The 13,744-nt window shown below is 48.3% G+C and overlaps 4 protein-coding genes across 4 annotated transcripts; 2 read left to right on the plus strand and 2 right to left on the minus strand.

Annotated features, from left to right (window-relative positions):
• Positions 1-2,271: 2,271 nt before the first annotated feature.
• DFL_008550 (uncharacterized protein) lies at positions 2,272-4,786 on the minus strand (the record flags this gene model as incomplete). The annotated part of the gene is made up of 4 exons (XM_067638299.1): positions 2,272-2,725; positions 2,781-2,930; positions 2,991-4,262; positions 4,329-4,786. The coding sequence occupies 4 exons, from the start codon at positions 4,784-4,786 to the stop codon at positions 2,272-2,274; spliced, it is 2,334 nt and encodes a 777-aa protein (XP_067486200.1).
• A 759-nt stretch (positions 4,787-5,545) lies between these two features.
• DFL_008551 (uncharacterized protein) lies at positions 5,546-6,863 on the minus strand (the record flags this gene model as incomplete). The annotated part of the gene is made up of 6 exons (XM_067638300.1): positions 5,546-5,910; positions 5,973-6,147; positions 6,229-6,324; positions 6,384-6,416; positions 6,489-6,655; positions 6,716-6,863. The coding sequence occupies 6 exons, from the start codon at positions 6,861-6,863 to the stop codon at positions 5,546-5,548; spliced, it is 984 nt and encodes a 327-aa protein (XP_067486201.1).
• A 944-nt stretch (positions 6,864-7,807) lies between these two features.
• Positions 7,808-10,799, plus strand: DFL_008552 (uncharacterized protein; the record flags this gene model as incomplete). The annotated part of the gene is made up of 3 exons (XM_067638301.1): positions 7,808-10,013; positions 10,076-10,240; positions 10,300-10,799. The coding sequence occupies 3 exons, from the start codon at positions 7,808-7,810 to the stop codon at positions 10,797-10,799; spliced, it is 2,871 nt and encodes a 956-aa protein (XP_067486202.1).
• Positions 10,800-12,641: 1,842 nt separating this feature from the next.
• Positions 12,642-13,663, plus strand: DFL_008553 (uncharacterized protein; the record flags this gene model as incomplete). The annotated part of the gene is made up of 6 exons (XM_067638302.1): positions 12,642-12,663; positions 12,730-12,788; positions 12,855-12,921; positions 12,992-13,191; positions 13,270-13,520; positions 13,627-13,663. The coding sequence occupies 6 exons, from the start codon at positions 12,642-12,644 to the stop codon at positions 13,661-13,663; spliced, it is 636 nt and encodes a 211-aa protein (XP_067486203.1).
• Between the last annotated feature and the right edge of the window lie 81 nt (positions 13,664-13,744).

Genomic DNA, 13,744 nt, shown 5'->3' on the forward strand with positions numbered 1-13,744 from the left:
AGTTGGTTATGCGGGTCAGGGTGTTCATCGTATTTTGTTATTTCCGTTCTCTTCCCCAATTTCTCTATCAGTCTTTTCCTGGATGGGTTTTTCGTCTTCAAGTCGGGGTTTCATGGTTCAAGTTTGGTATTCGCATCTCCCCCTCTTCTTCATTGCATACAGCTGGGTTGTCTTTGCCTTCCTCTTTCCTTTCCTTCCTTTCATTTATATGTATCAAATCACTCTGCCTGTTTGTTGGATGATCGCATGGCTCATTTGGCACTTCCCTTCCCTTTCCCATATCCACATGTAGAGCAAATCGACTACCCCTAGATCGCAGTCCTCGTCTCTGTTTTGCTATCGTTCCCCTTGATATCCCCAATACACTAACCCCACAAAGCATGTATTATGAAAAAACCATTACTACCCCATTGGAGGCTCGGTATACGAGGGCCCTTCAGTATCTGCACTCCTAATCACTTACTCCGTTTTACTTCCTTAGGTCTACTACCCTAGCTCCCTCGCGCCCTTCTTACTCTACGTTCGCATGCTGCATGTAAATGACTCCTTTCTTTCTTCTGTTTTTATTAATCACTTTTTTTTTTTACGCTTGCCGGATGCTTCGATACTATTTTGTTCGGCCCCAACGAAACCTGTAACTCTTACCCCCCCTCCTCATGCTGCAAACCTGGTTATGCCTTCACTTTTTTATATGGGCTGCTCCGTTTTTTGTTGACTTGGGTTTTCGAACTCACTCCCTGTACTATACTTTCCATGCTTCTTTCTTTTCCTTTCGCTCCTGGCGTAGTAGTCTTCTTCTTTTATATCACATCTTTCTACTCCCGTGACACACCTTCTGTAAACACTATGATTCCCCCGCCTGCCTTTACAAATATCATGATCCCCCTTTCCCCTACCCGGTTGTACTGTAGACATGATACCACGTTCCCACAAAATGACAAAAAAAAAAACACTATACACGACACCGTATTATAGTTTCCTTTTTCTTTATTTAGTGTACTAACTACTTCCCACCAAAACTTCTAATAGAATTGATATCTTTTTGGGGCCAGCTGAACCTCTTAACTTAGATTTCGTATTGAATTTATACACCCGAGTATATGCACCTAGGGAAGTAAATACTTGATCAGTCCGGTATCTATTTATATAACGAGTTCGATTGATAGTAAAGATTTATCGATAACGACCGAACCAGGTCGGAACTATATACGTATAATAAATATTTTCTATTATCGAAGCAAAGATATATGGGAGTCGATTCGGCCGGTTTATATCTATCTACACGTGTTTTGCACGATACTGGGTATATACTTATTTGAGCAGGTGGTGGCCAACCGACTTTCGAAATCTAAACTTCGGAATCGAATCCCACCGGATCCAAACTATTCCGTGGATGTATAGTTCACACATGGCGGATACCTGGGTATACCGTGAGGTGGCTAGGACGTATCCATCACCGACGATATAAATTCGATCGATCGATCCGCATCCGTAGGTTTTGCACAGCGGCTGTTCTGATCTTCGGATTCCGTTCTACCGTACGGTGGATATGCGAGAAACAAATGGCAGATACGAGACTACGAGATGTATATATCTTGAGAGAGAAAAGAGTAAGGGAGAGATAAATGAAAAACGTGGTCGTACACGTAGACGACGGAAATGGTAAAAGTTGCATTAGGTTGAAAAGTTCCTCACGTGCGTATCCTGCCGATTATAAAAAAGACGTCAACAGGTGTAAAGAAAAGGGAGGTAAAAAGGATATGAAAAAAAAGAAGTGAAACGGGGTGTTAAACCAAAAAAAAAGGAAAGATAAAAGCTACTTCGGCCTGCAGTGAAAAGTACCAGGCTGAATATTTTGGGTTTACGAAGACAAAAAAAGGAAGCGAAAATGTCGAAGAAAACAAATACATGTTAAGGCATTAGCGCTGATATGTAGTAAAACAGGACTGACAAGCAAGCCGCTGTGAAAATAACTTTGAGAGTGGAAAGAATCAAGATTCCAAAAACTACTGCGTGTCGTAATAAAAGAAAAAAAATATTATCCTTGATAGAATCGCCGAAACCCGTATAGTTATAAAGTGAGGAAAGGCGCAGAAACAGGACGTACCATGCGGCAGCCGTATATGCAGGAAACCTTTGGAGCATGACAAAAGACTAAACAAAAAGCAATTGTTAATACGCCGCCGTTCTGTCGTAAAAGACCAATAAAAAACATATAATCATGGAAGAGCAAGCCCTATTGCTCCCCCCTTTTTTTTTGAATAGAAATGATTATGCATTACGGCTGTCCTTCTTTGGCCAAGTAAGAACAAGCCCGGTATCAAGCGAGAATCCAGCCCCGGATGCCCACTCCTGAGTAACCATCCAAGCAAAGCTAGCAGCTTCGAAAGCAGAGCTGCCGGAGTATAAGGGCAAATAATACGGTGTCAAGTAGTGCCCAGGAACTAAATATTTAGTTTTGGGGATGTGCGGCGAGTGTTTGGACCATGTCTTCTTGTAATCCGATTCTATTGTGGTCCAAGGTAGTCGTTGATGGCCGAGTTTCCACCAATCCTGATTCTTTTGTAGAATGAGAATAAGGTTGTTCCTACTACGCTTAATAGAGTCTAGGAATTCCTTTCCGTTGCCGTCGGTCAGGCGTGTGGGGTCTGCGAGGGATATTGACATGAAACGCTGCTGCTCATACGCCGATACTCGTTCGCTACAGACGCCACCCATTTGATAACTATACACGGGTTAGAAAAACATCTAGTATGGTTGGTTTTGCAGGGGTCTCGTACAGTAGTGCGTGAAGCTCCGTATTGGCCTTGAGCCTGCTGTTAAGGAGAAATTCTATGTAGGCTAGTACTCCTCTCCAGCCCTCCGACGTACTGGACCGATTGTCTCTCCTCCGCAACTCGTCGTCAAGCCCAAACGATAGAAAGTACGCGCTGCAAAGAAAAGATAGATTAGCTATGGCCATGCACTGCAAACAAACAGTGCAAACTCACATTACAGAATGGCATGCGTAGATTGACGCATTGCTGAGACTCTGTTCCTCGCTAGAATTCTTCACTCCCAGAGCGCCATCCGCTTTATGTTTGAGCTTAATACCGAGATCCAAGAATCTAGCGGCCTCTTTCTTGAGCTTTTCATTGTCGCTAGATCCACCCGATTCTGGATCATCGGGCGAGCCTATTGACTGCCGGGGTTTCGGTTCTCGTTCGGTGGACCTTGGCCTTTCGGAAGATGAGGCAAGTCGCCTGGTGGGAGTCGCGATTTTCCCATTCAGGGCATTCTTAACCCCGGGTGCCGACTTCAAATTATTGATAGATACTCGTGTCGGAAGGTGGGGTGATCTGTCTCTCGCCGCTCCTCTCTCCGATGTCTGGTCCGTAAGATAGCTGTCTTCTCTCACATACTTGGAACCCCTACCCTGGTCGGCATCCGACTCCAGTATATCTGTTACCCTGTCCACGTTATGGACACCGTAATGGAGGCGGACCACATGCCGTTTAGCTTTCGGTAGCACCATATCCGCCGGCGGACGCTTTGCTGGGACTTTGAAACCAATTCGCGGAGACCGACTTCGATTTTCCGTATCCCGTTCACTCGGTTCCAGCCTGTCCGCCCTACGATCGGCCTTCGGAGGTCGGCCATCGTTGTCCAACTTGGAGCTTTTCGAAGAGGCGTGTGAAAGCGACTTCTCCAGACCCTTCTTCGATCGCTTCGGCGGCTCGTCGTCCATGGAATTCCAGTCGGTATCCTTCTTCCTCTCCTGCTCCCACTCGTCGACTAGCCTATTGATCTCGTCGGGTAGAGGGCTGAGCATCTTCGGCAGTACGGGTGGCCGATGGTTATCTTTGGCGGCATGCCGTTCGGGTTTCCTCGATTCACGTTCTTCTTTCCTCGGCGGCCTTTCACGCGGTCTGTCTGGGGGGCTCGGCGAACGTCGATGCTTAACATTGTCTTTGGAGGTTATTTGAGGGGATTTCGGGCGTGGGTTCGCAGCTTCCCTTTTGGGAGCTTGAGTTTTCGAGGCCTTCTTCTCGGGATTCGGTGTCGGCTCGTCGTGAGTAGGTAGTCGCTTAGATGGGGATCGAGGGAGTGTATTTTTGGAGGGTACGGTGGCTGTCAAGGCGGGTGAATCGAGATGGGAGGAGTTATTTGAAGTCTTCAGCTTCTTGGTCGGTCTGTCGTTATCGGGATGGCCACCTAGGGAGTCAGAGAGGGTGTGAGTGTTGGATTGCGAGGATTTGGATTTGGTGGGTTGGTCTTTGGATCTGTCACGAAAAAGATCGGTCAGCACGCCGGTGGAAAGGAACGATAGGGAAGATAATATGTCGTACACGGAGGCTTCAGCTGGTGAAGGGGCATCTTTGGGGGTCGAACGACCGACACCAGGGGCTCCATCTTGCATTCGCTTTTTATTCTTATATTCGCTCAAGGTGAGCTTTTTGCCGGGACGCGACGCCGGGGTGGCACCCGGTAGGGAAGCGGGAGTGGCTCCCTGCTTGGAGGAAGTGGATTTAGAAGGAAGGGCATTGTCCAAGCTAGCAGCCCTGTCCGAATAGGTTGTCATCTCCTCTCGTGATAAGAACGTGTGGTGGGCATAACAAAAGCAGTTATCTTTGTTTTGATAGCAATATTTGCAGGTGCCCTGGTGTCTTCTGGCATCCGTATTGTCGTTTGCTTGGGTGAGACGGAGAGGATAATCGGGAAGGAATTTTTGTTTGAGTTCTTTGAGACGGGTGTCGACAGCGGAATGAGGTTGTGAGGAGGCCGACGCGGTTGTAGCATGCGCCATTACGCTGCTAAGCGGCGGCCGTTGTGTAGGGAACGAATCCCAAACAGAATCGGCAGGGGAGAGCTTTAAACGGAAGAAGAAGAGGGCGCCTGTGCGGATTCACGAGAGGCGAAAAAGCGAGGAGACGGGCCGAAAGAAGGAAGGGAAGGGGAAGGGACGTTCGGCGCCGCAGGAAGGGGGTGGTGGGAGAGTGTGTGACGGGGGCGGGGAGTTTTTTTTTTTGGATATTGTCCGAGTTCGACTCGAGTCGTGAGAGAGGGAGAGAGAGAGAGAGAGAGACACAGAGTCGGAATGAGCGCCGATGATTGAGGATCCAGGCCGCGAAATAGGGAAGGGCAGGGGTGAGGCGAGACAATTCGAAGGTGGCGATATCGACGGTGGTGTGGATCGGTGAAGGATGGTCGATGGTTGATGGTGGAGGATTGTTGACGATGGTTGGTGATGGTGGTGATGATGGTTTGGTTGGTTGATGATGGTAAAGTGATTGATGGAGATGCGATGTTTATTGTGTTCTACGGTGGGGAGGGGGCCCCTGGTGTGTGCGTGCGTGCGTGTGTTGTGTGGCATTGGCATTTCGTCCAAACATGAATCTGATTCTGAATCTGAGTCCGCCCTGGCTAGTCCGTTCACGGATTCATTCTGGAGATGACCAAGCCATTCTATCCTACTTTATAACTACAAAGTACTTTACTAATGATGTTATAGGTTATAGTATGTGTAACTGGTGCTGAGTAAGAAGAGAAATGGAGGGAGGTATCACTACAATTCTTCATCATCGTCGGTCGTGCCGCCCAGGGTGTCTTCGTCCGTAGTCTGGCGGTCCTCTGCCTCCGGGTCGAATCCACCACCGCCTCGATATTTAAATTTGAGGCTGTCCTCCTCAAGACTGTCCCGGTCAACAACCATCTCGTCTCCTGTGACATCATCATCATCTTCGGATGGAGGTTTCTCCTCTTCTTGTTGTTTTCTTTTCCTGCCAGTGATCGTTTTTGACACTGCTGCCTTCTTCTTTGGTTTCGATTCCGCCAACCTGGGTTTCGAATTCGATTCCATGGGTTCGTCTTCCTCCTCTTCTTGATCTGAAACATGTGCTGTCGGTGCTGCTGCTGCAACGCTACGTTGGCCTATGTATGCATAAAATGTCAGAGTTGCACAGTCAGATTGAGAAGGAAGAATAAAGAAATACCCCGTGACAGTTCTCTGATTTTCTTCTTTTTCTCGTTGAGCAGGCGTTGAAACTGCAGGATTAGAGCATCCTCGTGCTTCTTCTTCGCGGAGGATAGATCCTGTATCTGCCTTTCCAGCTTTTCCAACTTGGCCCGGGCTTCTGCTGCTTCTTTCTCTGCTTTGGACGACCTTACCTATGTTTTTGAATAAATTATTGATATTAATATTTAAAATTTTATCACGGTATAAGATCCAAAGGTGGTGGATATACATACGACAGCCTCATCCTTCTCTTTGCAGACGGAATCCAGCCAATCCCAGAGCTCGATTTCGACATCCTGGGGAGTAAATTGGAGGACGCCCAGTCTTCTCTGCACAGCTTTGTTAGACCCCAAAATAATCACAAGTTAATGCAGGAGATCAAACATACTCGGATGCCTCCGACATCTTCCCTCACGCTGACCTAAATGGATAGTCATTATCATGCATTTATTATGTGTGAGAAAAAAAAAAAAAGAGAGAGAGAGAGACATACAGATATGGAGTCCTTCTTGACGAGAGCCGAAAGCTGGATGTTGTCGAGCAGGTGGAGCTCTTCTGGCGGAGCATCAGCTAGAAGAACAGCTCTGAGAACTGCTTTCCAATCATCATCGCTCTGTTCAGAGGATGGGTCTTTTAGAGCCTTTGTCTTGCTATCCTTTACTATATACTCGTGGATTAGCTTTAGCTTAGCGATAATAGAATAGTGGATGGTAGACATACGCGTCAAACCGTAGCCCTCGGAGCCATCGGTGGCGGTTATGGAGACATTGAGAGGGATGGTGGCTGCCGTAGGCTGGACGTGGAGGATGACGGCTGATTCTTCTTTCTCGTCGGACCGGGCGACACGGAGGATCTTTGACGGACGCATTCTTTTTTACTCCTTCATTTCCTCAATGGTAAATCCACTCGAGTCTGGCGATGTGGTTTATATATTTTTGGAATATAATAGTGATGTAGTCATGTTCTGGAGCGCATATGCAGTCACCGCTGGAGGCTATGAGAGATGGCCATCGAATCAGACACCAAACACCAAACACCAAACTAAACACTGAACAGCGCCAAAGTGGCAGCCGGTTCCTTCTAGCGGCCTTCTGTGCAGGCTTTTTTTTCGGTTGAAGTTCAGATTCAGCCCAAGCTTCGGGGTTCCAGTCATGCAAGCTGTGAAAAAAAAAAAAAAAAAGAAGAAGAAAAAGACCGGAAGCTGGCTGGGTGAATGGTAAAGTGCCCGTCGTCTGCAGGGAAAGGGGGGCCTTTTCTCCCACAAGAGTTCCAGCTCGCTGTCCTGTCCTGTCCTGTGCTGGGCTGCGCTGCACGTTACTGCACTGCACATTCTTCTCTCTTCTCTCTTCTCTTCCTTCTTCCCCTTCTTCCCTACTTCTCCCTTGCTTTCTCCTCAACATCTTCAACATCATCAACTCCGACGTTTCATGCTCAGACGACAATCAACCATCACCATCATCACCATCACGACCACGGCTGCTACTCTTGCTCACCGACACTCCGACATTATCTGCCGACATTGTTAAATTGAAATACCAGTCATTGAATAGATAAACTCCGGCTGGCTAATACCATTCTGGCCTTTCCATTTCAACATCAACCTTAATATCAACCTCGACTTCGATTTCGACCTTAGCTTCAGCTTCAGCTTCGGCTTCCCAAGGGATCTGGCATCCACGAACAAGTGCTTGATCACGAGAAATAGAGAAATCAAAGGGAATAGAAAGGGACATTCGACATTTCTAGCTTGAAGAATAATTTTTTCACAAATCTAACCGCCAAGCTGCCCCGGACAATCTACTCTCCCGAGGGATGGAAACATCACCTCTGAAGAAAAAAGGTGCTTCTCCGAGCTTCGCTGTCGAATCATGGGACGATGACGATGACTTTAAAGATGTCGGCGACCTTCGCATGTCGAAACCTTCCTCTCGCTTCAGCGACCGTGGCTCAACCCCTTCCCGTCTCTCGGTCGCCAGCGACACCCTCCACGATCTCGCCTTCATCGATGACATGGAAAAGGATTTTGTCTTGCCCCATTCTGCTTCCGTAATCTCACCCGAAGATGCCATCCGTTCTGCCAACAAGGCTGGCATCCCCCTGCCCAAGGACATTCCTGCTTCAGCTCTTACCGGGGGTTCCATCAGAAAAATCGGTGCTTCCTCCAAGCGCGTAGTCAAAGTCGACTGGACTGAAGATCTCGAAATTGACACCTACGCCCCCAAATTTTTAACCGTGAAAAAAATCCGAAGTAGCGAATTTCCTCTCGACGCCTTTCAAACCTCCTCCGAGGACGAAAGGAGCCAATTTCACGACGAGGATGACATTCCAACCATCAGAGCCCACAAAAGATCTCCCAGGAGAAGCCCTCTCATCGATGCTTTCAGATTGCCGACTCCCGAAATCCCATCCGAACAGGAACTCGCCGCCAAGTTGCCGCCTCTCGCCGACCCCTTCGAAGCCATTGACGACCTTCCGACCGACCGACCTGTCGTTCCGAACGGTGAAAGGAAGTCCGAAATACAAGCTAATCTCTCAAATTTCATGGACAGCGACACCGATGAGCTAGCGGAGGGAAGCTTGGGTACCAGGCACGGCGGAAGATACCGATCCAACTCCATCATGTCAACCATGAGCCCCAGTTTGGCGAGCACTTTTACGGTGGAAAGCGAAGACGAGAGTTTCAACTGCATCGAGCTACCCCAGGCCGATTTTGATTTCCAACATGCGCTTGAGGAAAAACGGAAGTCTAGATTGCTCGCCAGAACCGCATCCGACCTTCGAAATGCTGGCGAGCACTCCAAAGATGATTTCTTGGATGAAATCGAAATCGGAGAAGGAGGCCTTCTGAGTTCCAAATTTAATCGCAACAAAAACATCCTCTTGAAAGCCACTCCCACGAGTCCAAGGAGAAGCGCTGTCACGTTGACGTTTACCAGAATTGGGGAACAGAAAATGAAGAAATCCCACGCACGGAGGCTGTCAATCAGTTCCAATCACAGCACGCTAGAGTCGGTTGATGAGGGTACACCGGGCCGCCCAGCTTCTCTGGAAATTAGCATCGAATCCCAGAAAGGAGATGACCAAAAACGGCCCCAACCCACTCTCAAACGTACCGGTCCGAGCAAGCAATCACGATCTCTTCGACCCCAGAGATCAACCCCCAACCTCAAAGCCCACAACTCGGCCCCTATGAAATTTCCCCAGGCACCTCCTCCCGTGCCCCAAATCCCTCTAAGTTTCTTCACCGAGAATGACACCATCCCTACCATACCGACAATGTTACCAGTTCGAGCCGGATACAAGGGCTTGCCGATTAACAGACCGCCTTCTCGCACGATGCCCAATCGGCCACCGTCCCGAAACAACAGTCGCGCTGCCTCCAGAACAAGTAATCGGTCAGAGTCTCGCGGTCCTCCTCCGAAATCACCGTCGGTAGAGCAGAGTCATTCGATAAATAAATACATGAATACATCCCGACCTTCGTCCCGTGCTAGCATCGGGAGTCGCTCGAAGTCTCCAGGCCGACCGTCAACACCCTCCCAAAAGCCACCGTTCCTTCCGGCAGGCGCGTCTCAGTCGCAATCGCAACATGTTTTGAGCAAACTCCAGCGAAAGTCGTCTGCCAAAGCCCTACGGCCTCCGTCCGCCCAGGATTCTCGTCCTCCAAGTCGGTCGTCAAGGATCAGGGAACGCTCTCCTCTTCGCAATGCCCAACGCGCAGCTGCATCTGCATTTGCATCTGGAGCCATAGCACCGGAGCCTCTCCGAAAGGAAGCCGCCTCGACCAATTTCATGCTAGCCCCGGTAAAGAAACAGCACTATGGCATTGGTAACGAACTCGACGCCTTCGACGACCTCCCGACGAGCACCAAGCTCGAAAGCAAATTCACCGTCAAGCCCGTCGGCCAAGGAGCTCCGCGAGCCCTACGGTCCACCAAAAGGGCAACTCTCAACATCGTTGCTCCTCCGGAGGGAACTCTACCCGTAAAGGAAACCAAGCTACCGCGCTCCAACCGTCGTAAGTTTTTTTTCTTCAGCCAAAACCCACTTGGGATTTCTTCGAGTACTGATGAATACTAGGTCTGATAACCCCTCCTTCGGCACAGGGAGGTGCCCTTCCGCTCGTAGGCGAAATTGAGCAGAAGCGACCATCCTGGCGAACCAAAGCTCCAAAGCGTCTCAATCATGACATGCCTCAAAAACCACACCTCATCACCGCCGCGACCTTACCAAATCAGGCAAAGTGTGAGTAGAAGCTATGCTCGATAAGTGTGCCATGTTAAACTAATTTGTTGTATTCGCAGCCGTGAACGACATGATTTACAACCCGACGACCTTCAGATGGGAAGGAAACGAACACGCAGTTCGCGGTTTCGATAAAGAGGAAATTCTTCCTACGGCACTCCCACGCCCAGCTCTCATCTCCAGCGTCAAGTCAGCCAAGAACATTCAGGTGGTTGGGAAAATGGTATTCGATCCCAACCATATGTGCTGGCTCAAGGTGGATGATACCGGTTCGGACGACGAAGCCAACGCTTTAGCCGACATTGATGATCTCAAAGATACGAATTCTATGACCGAACGAAGCACCCGGGATAGCGCACACGGTATATCCCTTAACGATCTAATGACGGCGGAGGAGTTCGATGTCGGTCCGGAGTTCACCAGAAGACAAAACGAGGAAGAGCAGCGATGGCGGAGGAAAGTTACCGGATGGGTGTCCCCTAACGACGCCCGAGATCCCAACCGGTCTTGGGAGCTACGCGACGTCGCTCTCTCGAAAATCGACTGTGACTACAACTAAGACGCAGACGCCCGTGGTCGTCCTCTACCCGCCCTAACAGTATCCCCACTTCGGTTCTCCACCGCTCTGACATCTTTTACGCACACGGCTTATCAGAACGCTGTCGAGCTTCACGCGTCGGAGAATACGTACGCCATCCTCTGAAGGGGCCCTGCAAACCGTTGAGGGTGACGTCTATGGATAGAGCACGCAGGCAACCTTCCCATTTTACCTCGCCCGGCTTTCCAGCATGCCATCCATTCTTATATTTATTTTTCATCTTCATCCTTTTTCATCTTCTTTTTCTTTTTTTGGCTTGGTATATATTATTGCTTTTCGTACCCGCCCTAGATTCCCAAAAAGTTTCCTTTCCCAGATCTTGTTGTCCACCCGCACGTCAAATACCCCAACTAACGAATATAGAGTTTACGACCCCTTTTTTCTGATGTTTTTTCCGAGTTCTACGGTATCTTCTTTTTTTCTGTTTCCATTTTACACTTCACGAACCTGGTTTTATTTTTGGAGCGATTATTTTGTATGGGGTTCCAATGCTGCAAGAGATTGATGCAAGGAGGATTACGATTGGCGACAGTTCCTGCAGACCATCCGAGCCGCGTCAGGACAGCACCGATGGGGATGAGATAAACGAAAATTGGCGTTTATACTTCTGCGCAACCCATGTCTTTTCTTTTTAACCCTTTTTTTTTCTTTTATTTGAATTTTTTTTGAATTTTTTATCGTTGGAACGGTTTCAGGAATTTGGAAGGCTTAAAAAGTTTCTATGCAATGATAGAGAGGGACCTATTCTTGGAAAGGGAGCATATCCCGACGGCGTCACCCCAGTCTTTCCGCCCAAAAGGTAATTGTATTTTTTTTTATATTTTTTTTTTACTTCCTTTAGATATATTATTGTTGCTGCTTCTCTATTATATCATCGGGCCTGTGTTTTTTCGAATCCCTTTTTTAATCAGAAGCGACTGGCCACCTTTGGAAGGGGCTGTTCCTGGAGAATGGTCGCCGTGGATGCCAGCGCTTGTAATGTCATTTACATACCTTCACTCATATACTTCTTTTCTCCTCTCTTTTCATTTGACGTCTTGATGTTGCGAACTAAAATTCGGAAATCACAGCCCATCCGTTGATACCGAACTGTCAGTGTTTTTTACTCATCCTCTATATATGAACTCCCCTGCGTAATGATTGTCATTATAATGATAATAAAATAGAAACCATTGGCTGTAAGCTATGTGTGCTATTCTTATAATTTACTCGAGTACTCGGAACCTCCTTAAGGGTCGAAAGCATTCCATGAGGGGGTTTCTGTGCGTTGCGTGTACTTGCTACCGGCCAGGTAATGAAGTTGAAGCTTGGCTGTCCCAAAACGTGTCCTCATTGCAGATTGAATGATATTACCTCCCGTCCCTTTCTTCCTCTCCTTCAATCCACCAAATCGATCTCGTTTCGTGACCATTAAGAAGCCTTCCCTCCAGGCCGCAGCGGTAATCGAATTATCCTTCGTCCACAGTCTGTATTAATTGCCAATTCGCAACCATCTGCCGACCTTTAAGCCTGAAATTCGTTCTCTGCGCGCCGGGAGACCCATTCAAATTCGACGATCTAGATTCCGCCTCCCAACGACGAACAAAGGCGCGAGGAAACCGACCACTTCTCGAACATACCGTGTATAACCTTGATTGCGTGCGACCTTTCAGCCCATTCGTTGAGCGCCTTGACATCTTGACACTTTACCATCACGATCGGAGTGGGTCTCCATCGACACGAAAAGGGAAATCCAGGAGGAAGGGGTACTATTGATATCAGGAGGGAATCCGTCGCCTTTTCCGGGGCTGAAATTCGTTCAAGATGAATATCTTCCGACTTGCTGGTGGGTTTTTCATCCTCTCCGTCTTTCCAGAGCTTCCTTCTCATGCTGACGGGTGTCCATCGTTAGGTGATCTATTTCACCTGATAAGTATCTTCATACTTATCCACAAGATGACGACGAGCAAGGTAGCTTCACGCTCTCCTACCTCGGCTCCCTCACGAAATGGCTTCGGTAGCTAACGCACCTCCCAGAGCTGCTCGGGAATATCGTTCAAATCACAGGCTCTATACCTCCTGGTATACGTCACAAGATATCTAGGTACCTAGCTCCTCTCACTCCTGCCAAAAAGTTGACCCCTGGAAAACTCACAAATTGCGTCATCATACAGATCTCTTCTGGACCTTCGCCCTGTACAACTCGACCATGAAGATCATATTTATCGGTTCATCGGCCTATGTTCTTCACCTCATGACTGGTCCCTTTAAACCCACCCACGATCCTAACATCGATACCTTCAAGGTCCGGTACCTGATCGGAGGTGCTGCGATTCTGGCGTTGTTGTTCCCTTACAAGTGGACTCCTGCTGAGGTACTTCACACCCCCTACGCTTTCTTCCATAACCCGATGGATTGGTTTTCTAAAAAATATTCTCGTGGTGTAAATTAGGTCCTCTGGACCTTCAGCATCTGGCTTGAAAGTGTCGCCATCCTGCCGCAGTTGTTTATGGTACAACGGACCGGAGCTGCCGAAACTATCACTACCCACTATATCTTCGCCTTGGGGGCGTACAGGGCTTTGTACATCCCCAATTGGATCTATAGGTACCTGACTTCGACCTTTTGGGATCCATTGTCGATTATCGCGGGTGTTATTCAGACGGTGTTGTATTCTGATTTCTTTTATATTTATTATACCAAGTAAGTTACCTTCTCTTATCTTGCCTTCCCGTCTTTTCTCTCGCTCTTGGAGGTTTTGGTTTTGTTTTTGTTTTGTTGGGGGTGCTAACGCGGTTGGGGGTTGTAGGGTTCTACAGGGAAGGAAGTTTGAGCTTCCGGTTTAAGTGGGGGAGGTTCGGTTCCTGGAATTGATAGCTCGGAGATGGGAATGTCATGCTGGAAAACGAGCTTTCACCTTCGCGCTA

This window comes from Arthrobotrys flagrans (genome assembly GCF_004000055.1).
Source record: "Arthrobotrys flagrans strain CBS H-5679 chromosome Unknown unitig_1, whole genome shotgun sequence".
NCBI classification, from domain to species: Eukaryota; Fungi; Ascomycota; class Orbiliomycetes; order Orbiliales; family Orbiliaceae; genus Arthrobotrys; species Arthrobotrys flagrans.